The sequence below is a fragment of the Otolemur garnettii genome, unplaced genomic scaffold (genome assembly GCF_000181295.1).
Source record: "Otolemur garnettii isolate 467f Iridium unplaced genomic scaffold, OtoGar3 scaffold00009, whole genome shotgun sequence".
NCBI lineage: Eukaryota > Metazoa > Chordata > Mammalia > Primates > Galagidae > Otolemur > Otolemur garnettii.
The window spans coordinates 7897604-7909868 of record NW_003852404.1 but is presented as its reverse complement, the minus strand read 5'-3'; the positions used below and the strand labels follow the sequence as shown (position 1 = coordinate 7909868).

General features: G+C 55.2%; 1 protein-coding gene across 2 annotated transcripts in view; it reads right to left on the bottom strand.

The window, feature by feature from the left end:
* The window catches only part of EPHA2 (EPH receptor A2), a 28554-nt gene extending 18858 nt beyond the window's left edge, over nucleotides 1-9696 (bottom strand). For both annotated transcript variants that reach the window (XM_023509732.1, XM_003783874.3), the window contains exons 1-3: nucleotides 9444-9696; nucleotides 4816-4883; nucleotides 2637-3306 (exon numbers count right to left, since the gene is read on the bottom strand). In XM_023509732.1, the coding sequence (XP_023365500.1) occupies nucleotides 2637-3306; nucleotides 4816-4883; nucleotides 9444-9528 (823 nt within the window). In that variant the 5' untranslated portion in view covers nucleotides 9529-9696. The remainder of the gene's footprint in view (nucleotides 1-2636; nucleotides 3307-4815; nucleotides 4884-9443) is intronic.
* Between the last annotated feature and the right edge of the window lie 2569 nt (nucleotides 9697-12265).

Genomic DNA, 12265 nt, shown 5'->3' with positions numbered 1-12265 from the left:
GCCATCTCAAGGCTGCCCAGAGAGCCCATCCCAGGGCCAGGAGCTGAGTCAGGGATTCCAAAGGAACTGGTCATTTCCCGCCCCATTTCCTGACCCATCCAGCAGCCTGAGCACCGCTGCAATCCCTGGATTCAAATCCCGATACACACTTGAGCCCAGGCACATGAGATTGCAGGGAGCTTAGATCATGCCACTGTACTCCAGCCTCGGTGACAAGAGTGACCCTGTCTCAAAAAAATAAAATAAAATAAAACCTGATGCAGCCACATTCTAGCTGTGTGACTCCAGGCAAGCCTCTTTGCCTCTCTCTGAACCTCAATTTCTTCATCTGTTAAATGGGATTGATAACAGTCCCTGCCTGGAAGGAAGCTGGTACAGATTCAGCAAGAGCATCCAGATAAAGCGCTTTCTTAGCTCAGCGCCTGTCCCCAGGGAAGCACTTGTCTTCACTAGAGACTGTCATTATCTTTGTCATCCTCATGGTCAGGGAGGCATAAAGAGTAGCCAGGCTGGGGGTCTCAGCATTTCACATACCAGCACCCAGCCACACAGAAAGGAATTTGAATGGGGGGTCCCAAGGAGGAAAACTTAGGGCATTAAATGGGTGACTGGCAATTGAAAGGGTCCCACTAGCTAAGTCAAAAATTCACTCTCGGAAACTAGTTCCTCCTGCTGGGCTGAGTCTTCCCAAGAGGGGGCCCGCTCAGCCCTCTATAAACAAAGCCTGCCAGAACCCTGACCCCCACCTCCAGAGGAGGGATGGCTGCCACCCTTCCTGGAGAGATCCCCCCATTCCAACCGTCCACTTATCTCTACACAGCCTGAATCACCAGCCTGTGGAAAGTTTTCAGCTGCCCCTCACCCCCACCCCGCATTCTTGTGCGAGGATGTCATGTGGGAGGGACCTGCTCACCCCACTGGGCTGCCTCAGCCCCTCCACCCCGCAGTCATTGTCTGAAACCGGGAGTGTGCATTTGAGGTCACCTAAAGCAGGGGCCGCCTGGGGAAGGGGGCTTCACTCCACACAGGGAAGCTAGGGGAACAAGGAGGTGATGGAGCAGAGACCACACCACAGGCTTACGGCCAGGAAGGCTCTTAGGGAACTTCTCATCCAGGCGTTCACAGACTATGTTAAGCAAAGTTCTAAGGATTTGCTGTGGGAGACAAGGGGGCCTATGGAAAGGGCTTCAGGGTCCTCCAAACACTTCAACCCCTTTCCTGGGTTGCAGGATCCATGGCTAAACATCAAGCACAAAGTCTGCTGGTGCAGTTGAATTTCCTCATTTTACACACAGGAAACCCAAGGCCAGAGATGAGCTGGGATTTACCCAAGGTTGCCCAGCAGGTGTGTGCAACTGCAGAGACTAACCCTCCAATTTCCCAACACCCCGCTTATCTCAGCAAAGAAGCTCCCAGAGAGAGGGGGTGAGCTGGCCTTCTAAACGTTGGCCTGCATTCCACAAATGCCCTGCCCCAGAGCCATTTCCAGAAAGAGTCACCCATTGAAAAATCCACGTTGTGGAGATTTCCGCTGTCACAGGCACTGGTTACGCCAAGCCACAGCCTCCTTAGCATGAGCTCACTGATGCCCAGGTCCCATTCCCAGAGAGTCTGATCTAATTGGCCCCTTTTTCGGTCTCAGTTTGTCCCCATGGAATAATCTGGACCCGTGGCCCTGGGGAGGGTCAGTAAAGTAGTGCAGGCCCTCTGCCCCTCCCCCAATATAGGCATTTTTTTTTTTTTTTTTTTTTTTTTTGAGACAGAGTCTCAAGCTGTCCCCCTGGGTAGAGTGCCATGGCATCACAGCTCACAGGAACTCCTGGGCTCAAGCGAGTCTCCTGCCTCTGCCTCTGCCTCCCAAGTAGCTGGGACCACAGGCACCTGCCACAATGCCTGGCTATTTTTTGGTTGCAGCCGTCATTGTTGTTTGGTGGGCCCGGACTGGATTTGAACCCACCACCTTAGGTATATGTGGTTGGTGCCTTAGCCACTTGAGCCACAGGCACCAAGCCAATATAGGCATTTTTCAAAAATACCCCAGGTGATTCTAACACGCAGCCAGGGGATGCAAACCCCAAGTCCCGATTCAGTCACCTCCATGTACAAAAGAATCAGAGATCCAGGGAAGTTAAGTGACTTGCCTAAGGGCACACAGTGAGTTCACAGGAACGAAACTGGATCTTGGGACTATACCATATGTCCACAGTGCCCAGTAGATACTCAGGATGTATTCATAGGATGAATCAAAAATAACAGCTACACTTAAAAGTACTATGTGTCAGGCACTGACCTAAGCATTTTATAAGTATTAAGTCATTGGATTATCACAACAACCTATGAAATGGATGCTACGATCATCATTTCACAGATGAGGACACAGGCACAGAGAGGTTAACGGAATGGCTTAAAATCACAGAGCTAAATGCAGAGCTGGGTCTTATTTCATTCATTCTCAGTGAGTGAGAGGGTCTAGTCATAAGTAAGGACGCTGATGTCCAGGAAGGCCCTACGATTGCCCATCACAGAACGACTGCATGTCAGAGCAAGGATAAGCTTATCAAGATCCCAAGGTCCCACAGCTGAGACTGGACCCCCAGCCCAATACCCCTTCCTTGCCACCTAGAACCGTCACTCACCCTGGCAGGTGTCCTCCATCTTCTCATAGCCTGCCTGGCACAGGCACTGCCCGATGGGCACCAGCCACTCGCCGTCTGCTGCACAGTGCATGCGGGGCTCCTCACCCCCTGGTGGCACCACAGCATTGTCCACACAAGTGCCAGCCACTGTGGCCAGGGAGGGTGCATTGGAGACAGGGATGGTCTCAGGGAAGCGGGCCAGGCCCTGCAGCAGCTCCGGGCACTTCTTGTAGTAGACCCGGACAGAGAGCAGTGCCACACAGGCACCAATGTCTTGGAAAGCCAAGTAGAAGCCCTTGCGGGTGAGTGGCCCCACGGAGCGCACCTCCACATTCAGCTTCACGTGGCGTGCCTCGAAGTCGCTGTTGACGGTGATCTCGTCGGGTGCAATGGTGTCGATCTTAGTGAATTGGCGCTTCTGGAAGTTGGTGCCATAGTCCACGTCTGACTCGGCGTAGTAGAGGTTAAAGGTCTCCTTGCAGGAGCTGGCACCTCCAGGGAAGCTGTTGCAGTCACGCACGGTGAACTTGAGCTCGATGAAGATGCGCTCGGCCTCACCACGGTACACCCAGTTGGTGCGGAGCCAGTTGTCCTGGTCACCAGACACCACATTGCACACGGAGTACATATAGATGGGCATGTCGTTCATGATGTTCTGCATCAGGTCCCACTGTGCGGGGAGACTGCTGGTGAGTATGGGCAAGTGCTCTGGGGGAAACTGAGGCCCAGGTGGCAGAACAGGACAGCAGGAAAGTGCTTTCTAGTTCTTGCTCTCCCCATTCTACCCAGAAGCAAACTGAGGCCCAGAGAGGTGCAGCTTGAAGTGGCCAAAGCAGGATCTGTCCCTTGGTCTTTCTAGCCCCAATATCTGAAACTTAATATGAAACTGCAAGCTCAGGGTAGAGTCTGAGGCTCCGTGAGACCTCAGGCAGTTCTCTTTTGCTCTCTGAGCCTCAAAGTTCCCATGAGTATAATGGGGACAAGATACCCCACCTCACAGAGGATATGAGGATACATGCTAGACTGTCTATAAATGCTGATCAAAGTGGTTGAGAGGAAGTGACAGTCATATGGGCAGCTGGTATTATTGTTATTCACTGTGCGTGAGCCTGTGTTGATATGCCTGTGAGTGGCAGGGGCAGGGTTAAGTCAAAAACTTAACCTCCACCATTCAGAATTTGACTTTGGAGCAGATTAATACATGTCCTTCCCTTGGAACACACCTCAGCTGTCTCTGGAAAGACAAGCTGAGGGCCCAGTGTCCCCCTCTGGCTCATGTCCCCTCAATCCTAGAAGGTGGCACAGAGGATACCTACATCTGGCCACACTAGATTCTAAGCTTCCTGGACAGGTTAACTCTCCTCTGTACCTCCAAGGATCTACCTGCAACAGAGCAGATGCTCAGGGAACGAAGCATTTGTTGAATGAATGAACAAACGGGATGGATGAAAGCAGAGGGGAGGAGGGAAAGGACCTGGGCTGCACTGTGTGGCATTGACCAAGGTTCTGCACACCCTGAGGCCTCAGTTTCCCACCCTGCATAATGACTGGGTTGGATTAGGTAACCTGTGCTCCCTTCTAGCTGGACATTCCAGGATCCTAGAAATCTGCTCACAGATATACCCCAGGCCTGCCCAGAGCTAGGGGGACCAAGGACAGCTACCCAGCTCACACAGATCTGGGTTCTAATCCAAGTAGCCCCCTGGAGACACCCCCCCCCACTCAGGCTCCAGGACAAACTTGGCAAGGGCCCATTGTACAGAGGGGGAAACCAAGCCTAGAGAGCAGCAGTATCTTCTTCCGAGTTCACACAACAGTCAGGCAAAGCTGGAGGAAGGACTCCAGAGCCCCACTCACCAGCCCTGGCCACAGAAAGGCAGTCTAGAGGGGAGGAACCCTGGTTGGGAACAAGCAAGAAGGGGACCAGCAGCTGGGCCCAGTAGGAGGGAACCCCAGTCTCACCTTTAACCCCTTCCCTCCCAAAAAGTGAGTAGACGGAGTCAGAAAATCCCTACAATCATTGGCCCTTCTGGGGAACCAAGGGTCCCACTCTGCCAACCCCAGCTGAGTGGCTGAATTGAAGCCAGGGCCTATGCACTCTGGGTCTCAGTTTTTCCATCCACACAAGGGACCAGCAGCCCCATTCCCACCCCCACCCTACCCTCATGGGGGTACGTACCCCGCTGCCATATGGCTGTGTGAGCCAGCCGAGTTCCCCCTTAGCTGCAGCAAAGTCCAACAGCACAACTGGAAGAGAAATGGAAGAGGGCCGGGTCAGCTTGGGGGTGTCTTTAGGAATTAGACCACCACAGAAAAGGTGAGAGTCACTCCCAGAACTCCAATGTCCTTCTCAGCTCTCAGAGAGAGCGACCTGGCAACATAAGGCCATTGTGTCCAAAAAAACCATCTCAACAAACAGAGAAACAGCATCCTGGAGAAGGGACGGGACCCAGTTGAAGCCATGCAGCCAGTTGAGGTCAGGACTGGGCCTCCTGTGTCCCACCACACCGCTCCCCTCAGTCAACCCCCAGCTGGGTAGGCCAAGCCAGGGAGCTCAGCCCAGCAGGAGGAGAGCAGCTGGGCAGAGCGCTGGGGCTAGAAGGGGTATTAAGTGACAGCACAACACCCGACCCGTCTGCTTCCTTGAAAAAGGCCCTTCAGCAGCACTTCACACACGTGGGCCTTGGGGACAACAGCCCAGGGATACTGATATCAGCTTCTGCTACATCCCCCTAGCATGGGACACCCCAACCCTGCTCGGGCCACGCAGCACGAACTTACGCACACGTATGTACACATGCATCTCTGGCACTCCAAGAACAGAGTGCCGGTAACAGGTGGGAACAGCTCCAGGGGGAGGTAGGGAAGGGGAGTATCTGGAAACAGATCTTCCCATGACAAAAGCCACAGAGCAGGCAGGGTAAAGCTCTAAACTCATAGGAGCCTCCAGGAGGGGCCCAAAGATACATACAGCTGGCAAGGTCTGCTCCCTGGGAAAGCTGCTCCCAACCCGCCCCTGCCCTCATACCCTGCCAGGGGGGACCAGAAATTCCTGGGAGACTAGGGATGGAAACCCTTGCAGGGAACTTCCCAGGCCCAGAGAGACCAGGTGCTAGGACCACAGTGTCCTCAGAGAGTCATCTGGAGCCTGGTGGAGGGACATGTTGCCAGGGACTTCCCTAGGCCTAGCTCTGCCCTTGAGCACCTCCCATTGGCCCACCTTGGGTCCACTCCAGGTCCTCTGCTAGGCTCAGTGGCTATAGCCAAGACCCCAGATCCTAGGTTCCGCCCCTCCTTCATTTCCAAGCAATATCCAGGTAGCTGCCAATAAGCACTGCCCTCCATGGAGGGGAAAGAGACTGGGGAAACTGAGGCATAGAGCTTATACAAGGTCCTGGATTTGGAAAGTAAAACCCTAAGGTAGAGAGGAAAGGGACCAAGTAATGGCTCCTCCAAGCCCTGGAGCATGAGGCATCTGGCCTCAGGATGCAGCACTCCTCAGGGCCAGGCAGGAGTAAAGAAGCTCTAGGCAGGCTGGGAGCAGGGATGGATGGCCTGGTCTGGGGACTTGGGAGGTAGGTTCTGAAACTAGTCTTAGGCATCCTTCCCTAAAGTTAGATGGTCTTCCTCCCTGGGCTGAAGGCCCCCAGGCCTGGGTGTGAGGCACCACCACCCTGACCACTGACCTGAGCTAAATCTCTCTAGGAAGGATCCGGACAGGGAAGGGGACAGGAAAGGATAATTCCAATGTGGCAGAGGTTGTGGGCATAGGGGAGGGTGGCTGGGGGTAGTGGGAGGTTGGGGAGAGGCAGGGATTTGTTCAGACATGCCCAGGGCCCAGGCTTGGAAAACTCACTAACACCACTAGCAAATGGAATGTTCCGGCTACACAGGAAGGAATCTGGAGGCTCCTGGCCTCAGCAGAGTGGTTAGGAGGACAAAGGTGAGTGTTCCTCAGAGTCCTGCACACACTCTACCCAGGGGGGGGCAGGAAGCTGAGATCTATGCTCCTGGGGAGGGACTCATCCCTCCCAGGCTCTGAAGGGTTAACCTGGCAAGGAGGGTTCCCCCAACCCTCCAGAGAGAGCCCTCCCCTTTCAGCCTGAGCTTGGCTCTAGTAGCACAGGGTTCAATGAGAGAAGAAAAGAGGCCCTCACCAGAAAGGAGCCTCCCCCAGGGGCTTCCAGCCTCAGCCCCCTCCCCGGGAAATTCCCTAGAACCAACCACCAGGAACAGTAGGCGCCCAACCCGGGTCCTCCGCCTTCATATGGGTGCGGCACTTTCCCCAAGTTCTTCCAGGGGCAGAGGCTCCTGCTTCCCTGGATAGGAGCCTGGGAGCCCCTCGGCCGCCCCAGATGGCTTCACTGAGAGGCCTGGGCAAGACCAGGTCTATCCCCTCACCTGCTCATCCCTGGAAAATCCTCCTCCTTTGCCTGAAGTTCCTTCATAAATGTCATTTCTGTGGGTCGCAATGCTTTACAGCTTCTTCTACAAATGGAAGACTACTACCCACCCCCTATTATCACCTCCCTGCTCCCCCAATCCCTTCTTAACCAAAACTAGCTAAAACCTACAGAAAGGGGGAGGCAAGGACTCTGGAGGAAACATGAAATAAGAGAGCAGAGACAAGAAGGCAGGCTTGGGTCCTTGCAGAATCAAGAAGTCAAAGACTTCCCAGGCCTCCTGGCATTCCCCGCCCTCTTCCCATTAGCAGCAGCCCAGCTCAGCAGCCCCTGCCATCCACCCAGGCCCTGGCACAGATGCCCACTCCCCAGGAACATCCACCATGAAACTAACCACAAGGCCAGGAGCCCTTCATTCTGCCACCCTAAGAAGCCAGATGCTGAGGTCTGACCCTCTCTGTGCCAGAGGACCCTGGCAGGTGAGGGCTCAGGCTTCCCTCAGTTTACCTACTTGTCAAAAGAAGGCAAACTCAGTAGCTGTTGAGGATCTAACTGGCTTTACCTGAGTCTCCAAATGCAGCTGGGGGTGGGGGGGAGGCGGCAAGAAAGGAAAAGAGTTCACAGCAACCTGGGTTAAGGGTGTAAAGGGCACATGGGACCTATCTGCCATCCAACCCACCTCCAGACAGACTCACCACATTCAGACCAATTCCCAGGAACTGAAACCAGCAGCTGCCAGCTGGGCCATCACTGCCACCCCCACCCCCACCCCAGCACACTTCCCTGGGGGTTGGCCACAGGGACTCTTGAGGCCTAAGCAAGACTTTCGTCTACGGTCCCATGGGGGCACTGGTTGGGGAGAGAGGGACATGGGGGCATCAGGACAAAGCGGCTCCAGGCTTGCAGGCTAGAGGCTGGTGGCTGGGGCTGCAGCAGCAAAGCAATCACCTAATCCCCTCACCCCTGTGGGCAGCCTAGGAGAAAGGCCTGCAATGATTCCAGCTGTCTCTCCCCTTCTCTCCAACCACAGTCTCCCACAGGAAGGGGGAGGACCAGAAGTTGGGGGGGGTGGTATTGAGGGTGGCAGAAATCCCTGCCATGAGCTTCCTTGCAACCAGAGCTCCTGGTTGGGACAGAGGCCTTGTCTGCTCCAGGGACAGGGATAGGAACACCCTCGGCCAGTCCCCCCACTCTCCAAAAGGGCTCCTTTCTGGCCTCTTTTCCTCCCGACATGGAATAGCAATACTTCCAACACCCCCATTAGGGAGGTGGAAAAAGAAAGCAAGGCTCAAGGAAACTTCTCACCCACCCCGGGTTTCCTTTGAGCTCCCTTCTTGTGGAGCCTGCTGAAGCGTCTCTCTGTCCAGGCAGGCGGAGAAAGCCTGCTTTCACTGTTGGAAATTGAAGCCGGCTTCGGCTCGATGGACAGGGAGGGCCTCGGTCAAGGGCAGGAGCCCTCCTCATCTTCTCTGCGACCCCAGCTGAGGGACAGCGCCCCCACCCAACACACCCACCCCGCCCTGAGCAAAGTCTGCCGCCCCTCACCCTGTGAGGCTCCTAGAAGGCTGGGGCGGAGGAGGGTGATTCAGTCCCCCAACCCCGATGTGTGCGGACTCCCTGGTGACCCTGGGGTGACGGGTCCACACCTCCGGAGACCGCGCCCCCACCTGCCGCATTTCCTCGTCTGAGTCACCCCTTGCTCAGAACCCTTGACTTTGGGACTTCCTGTCCGCATTCGCGGCCCCTAACCTGCCCCTGGAGCCCGGGAGTGCGGCTAGGGACGGAGGGAAAGGCGTGCGTGGGCACGGATTGCCCCGAACCTCTCTCCACGCTCTGCCCCCGGGAGTGGAGGCAGAGGGGGGCGTGGAGAAAAATTTCAAAGAGTGGGAGCTTTGGCAGGGGCCTCCTTGCTCACCGAAGAGCCCCATCCCCAAAGTCCGGGGCCTCTACAAAAACGCCTTCTCTGCAGGACGGGCAAGCGGGTTAGTGAATTCAGGTCGCTGAGACACTGAACCCGAAGAAAGTACCCCAGGACCTTCTTCTCCAAGGGATCCCCACGCCCCCCGCCGGGACGCGTTCTTGGAGCCGCTGTCCGGGCTGCAACCGCGTGGCGGGCGCTGCGTTCCCTTCTCTGCAGTCTCCGAGTTCCGCGCACAGGGGCCAAAACCACTTAGTAGTCTCTGGAGCCACCACAATCCCCGGTGTGTGTGTTGCGGGGGGTGTCCCAGGCTCGTCCCAATCGCAGCCCGAGCCCTCGGGACACCGCACACCGGGACTGTACAGCACCAGGTCCGTTTCCAAAAACGCGCGCGTCCCGGCGCGCGGAGTTCGGAGAGGCGCTGGGGTCCCGAGGTCAGGTAGCGGGGCTAGGTCCAGTCGGGATGGCCAGCACACGCACACTTACCTTCCTTGCCCTGTGCCGCCGCGACCGCGGCCAGCGCGCAGCCCCACAGCAGAGCAAGCCAGGCGCGGGCTGCCCAGCGCTCCATGCCGCGCTCCTAGCTCTCCACCCGATGCCCGGCGCTTGGCTCCTGCACTCGCTTACGCTGGCCTTCGTGTCTGTCTCTTGCTCGCCTGCCCGCGCACAACTTCTGCCCCTCCCGCCCTGAGTGCTTAATGGAAGTTGGGTGAGAACCGGCTCCTGTTCATTCATGCCCCGCGTGACGTCAACTAAGCCACGCCCCCAGGAATGTCTTTAAAGGGGCCCGGCTGGCACCCGGAGGGGAGGGAGGAGCAGTACGGAGAGGTTTGGGTAGGACTTTGGGCCCTCTGGACTCAGAGGCGCCCCCAAGGCTCTCCCTACTTTGAGCGCCTCAAAGCACCAGCGCCCCTACGGGTTATTCCCAGGGACCTCAGTGCCTGGGATCCTGCCGAGAGCTAGGAATGGTTTTGCGCTCAGCTATCCGCACTCTCACCCTTTGCCCTCCCAAACTAAGCTCAATGTTAGCCTGCAGGCCTGAGCGGAAATGGACTGGGGGTCCCAAAAGCAGTTGCCTCCTTAGCAGCAGGCTGGGGAAAGGAGCCCAAAGGGCCTACAGGCTCTCATTCCTGGAATCTTGCCACAGGCCTCTGTGCCAAATCTTGATGGTCAAGGAGGGCATGTGTGTTCAGAAACCTCTAAGCCAGCTGTGATCTAAGAGCAGCCATCTCTAGGAAGGGGTCAGTCATGCACTATCTCATTTAATTCTTATCTGAAAGGCAGGTGTGATTCCCATTTTACAGAAGAGAAAACTAGGGCTCCAAAAGCTTAAACAAAACACGCAAAGGTTGCACAGCACACAGGGAATAGAGGGAAGGTTTGAATCCTTGTGGTTTCTACTATAACCACTGCTCCATACTGAGGAAGGTTTGGCAAGGAGCTGTTGTGCAGGGCATCACCCCTGTCCCCTGTCCCTGGCACGGCAAAATCCTTTGATATGGCTTGACACTTTGGAGGACACCTGCCTCCCACCTGCCCCTTCAAGGGGCCTCCTTCCCAAAGGTTCCTCAGACGTGAGCTCATCTTATGAGCTGATGGAAGCTGCTGGTGTTAGTAAAACAAACGGGAAATGTTCTCTCTCTGGCTTGCCCAGCCACCCACGGCTGCCTATTGCCCAATCACCATTTGGCCAGTCTGGGAGGAGCAGCTGCGGCAGTCTTTTTCCTGGGAGACCCCAGCCTTCCTATACATCCTTCCCTCTGACCCCATCCTCCTCTCAATGCCCCTGGACCTACTCACTCTGCTACTCGGGTACCTAGGTTCTCCCCGCCAGGTGTGGACATCTTGGCCTCTTGGCCTTAGAGACTGCACTTGGGAAGCGGGTCCAGACATCTCTCCTGGGGGGGAAGGCGGAAGGGTTAATTACAGGTGTTGGGGTTAATTAAAGCCTTTGACCAGGCTGACGGGAGGGGAGTCTTGGTCTTCTGAGAGTGGTATGCAAGTGTCCATGAGAGGGAGTGCATGTGTGAGTGTGTGAGATTGTGTTTGTGCATGCACGTGTAGACATGAGAGTGTTGATGTTAGTGAGTGTGAGTGTGCATGGAGGTGAGAGGATTTGTGCAAGAGTGTGTGTGTGAATGTGCCATACTTCACAGTGGTTGTCCAGTCAACCTGTTGAGTTTCTGGCTGAGCCTCAGTTTGCTCACTGGGCAGATGTAAAAACCTACTTCAGAAAGTTATTGTGAAAATCAAATAAGGTCATGTAAACCACTTAGGCCGGCAGGACAGGAAGGACCATTAAATCTCAGCTGTTACTGGGTTACACGCAATTGAGCAAGAGGAAGTTGCATGTGTGGATGGCAGGGCGTGTGGTGCACACTGGGCTCTGTGCACAGGCATGTGATACACTGGTAAGTGTGGTATGTGTGTAGTATATGGTATGGATAAGTATTTTGTACATTGCGTTGGACCCTGTAGGCTAAGGACACTGTGCAGTGTGTGTAAGGCTGCATGTAAATTGCACGGAAGACTTGTCTATACATTTGTGTTACTTGCCATTTGCAGGATCCATACATCAGATGTGTCACAGGAAGATACACTCCAGGAGGGCAGGGATGTTTATCTGTAGAAAACAGTGCCTGATACACAACAGGTATTTAGCAAACCTTTGCAGAATGAATGAACTAATGATGAATGAAGGTGTTGGTCAGTTCTGTATGGCATGAAAGTCTTTGTATGTAGTATTGGTTGGTTCTTCAGGCAGCAAGTGTGGGTTTCCATATGTGGCCCCACACAAGTACATGGCAGGGATGCAGGCAGGCCCTGACAGCTGTGAGTTGTATGCCTGGCCGTATGTGCCCAAGATGGGGGCTAAGGGTGCAAAGCAGGGTGTCATTCACCTGCAGCATGTGATGTAAGAGGCCTGTGGGAAGGAGTGGCATATGAGGTGGCAAGAAGGGGGCAGCTTTAGTCACCCACCTAGTGACACGCCCTTCCCTCTTTTCCTGTCCTGATTCAGCTTCCTTCCCGCTCTGGGTGACTAGATGCTAAGGTAGAAAGTTCTTCACTGAGTCTTACAAAGCGGCACTGAAACATGGTATTTATAGTGACATAATCAGCCCTAATGGAGATGGAATTACCCCATAAAGGCCCCAAGGAGCCCTCAGGGCCTGAGTGCCACTGCAGCAGGCAAAACATCCAGCACAGGCACGTGGAGCCTGAGTGTCTGTGTGTGTGTGTGTGGTTGCCTCTCTTGCTGATTCCCACCTCCAGCCCACCAGCCTGATTGAGTGACCGCCTTTGCTAGG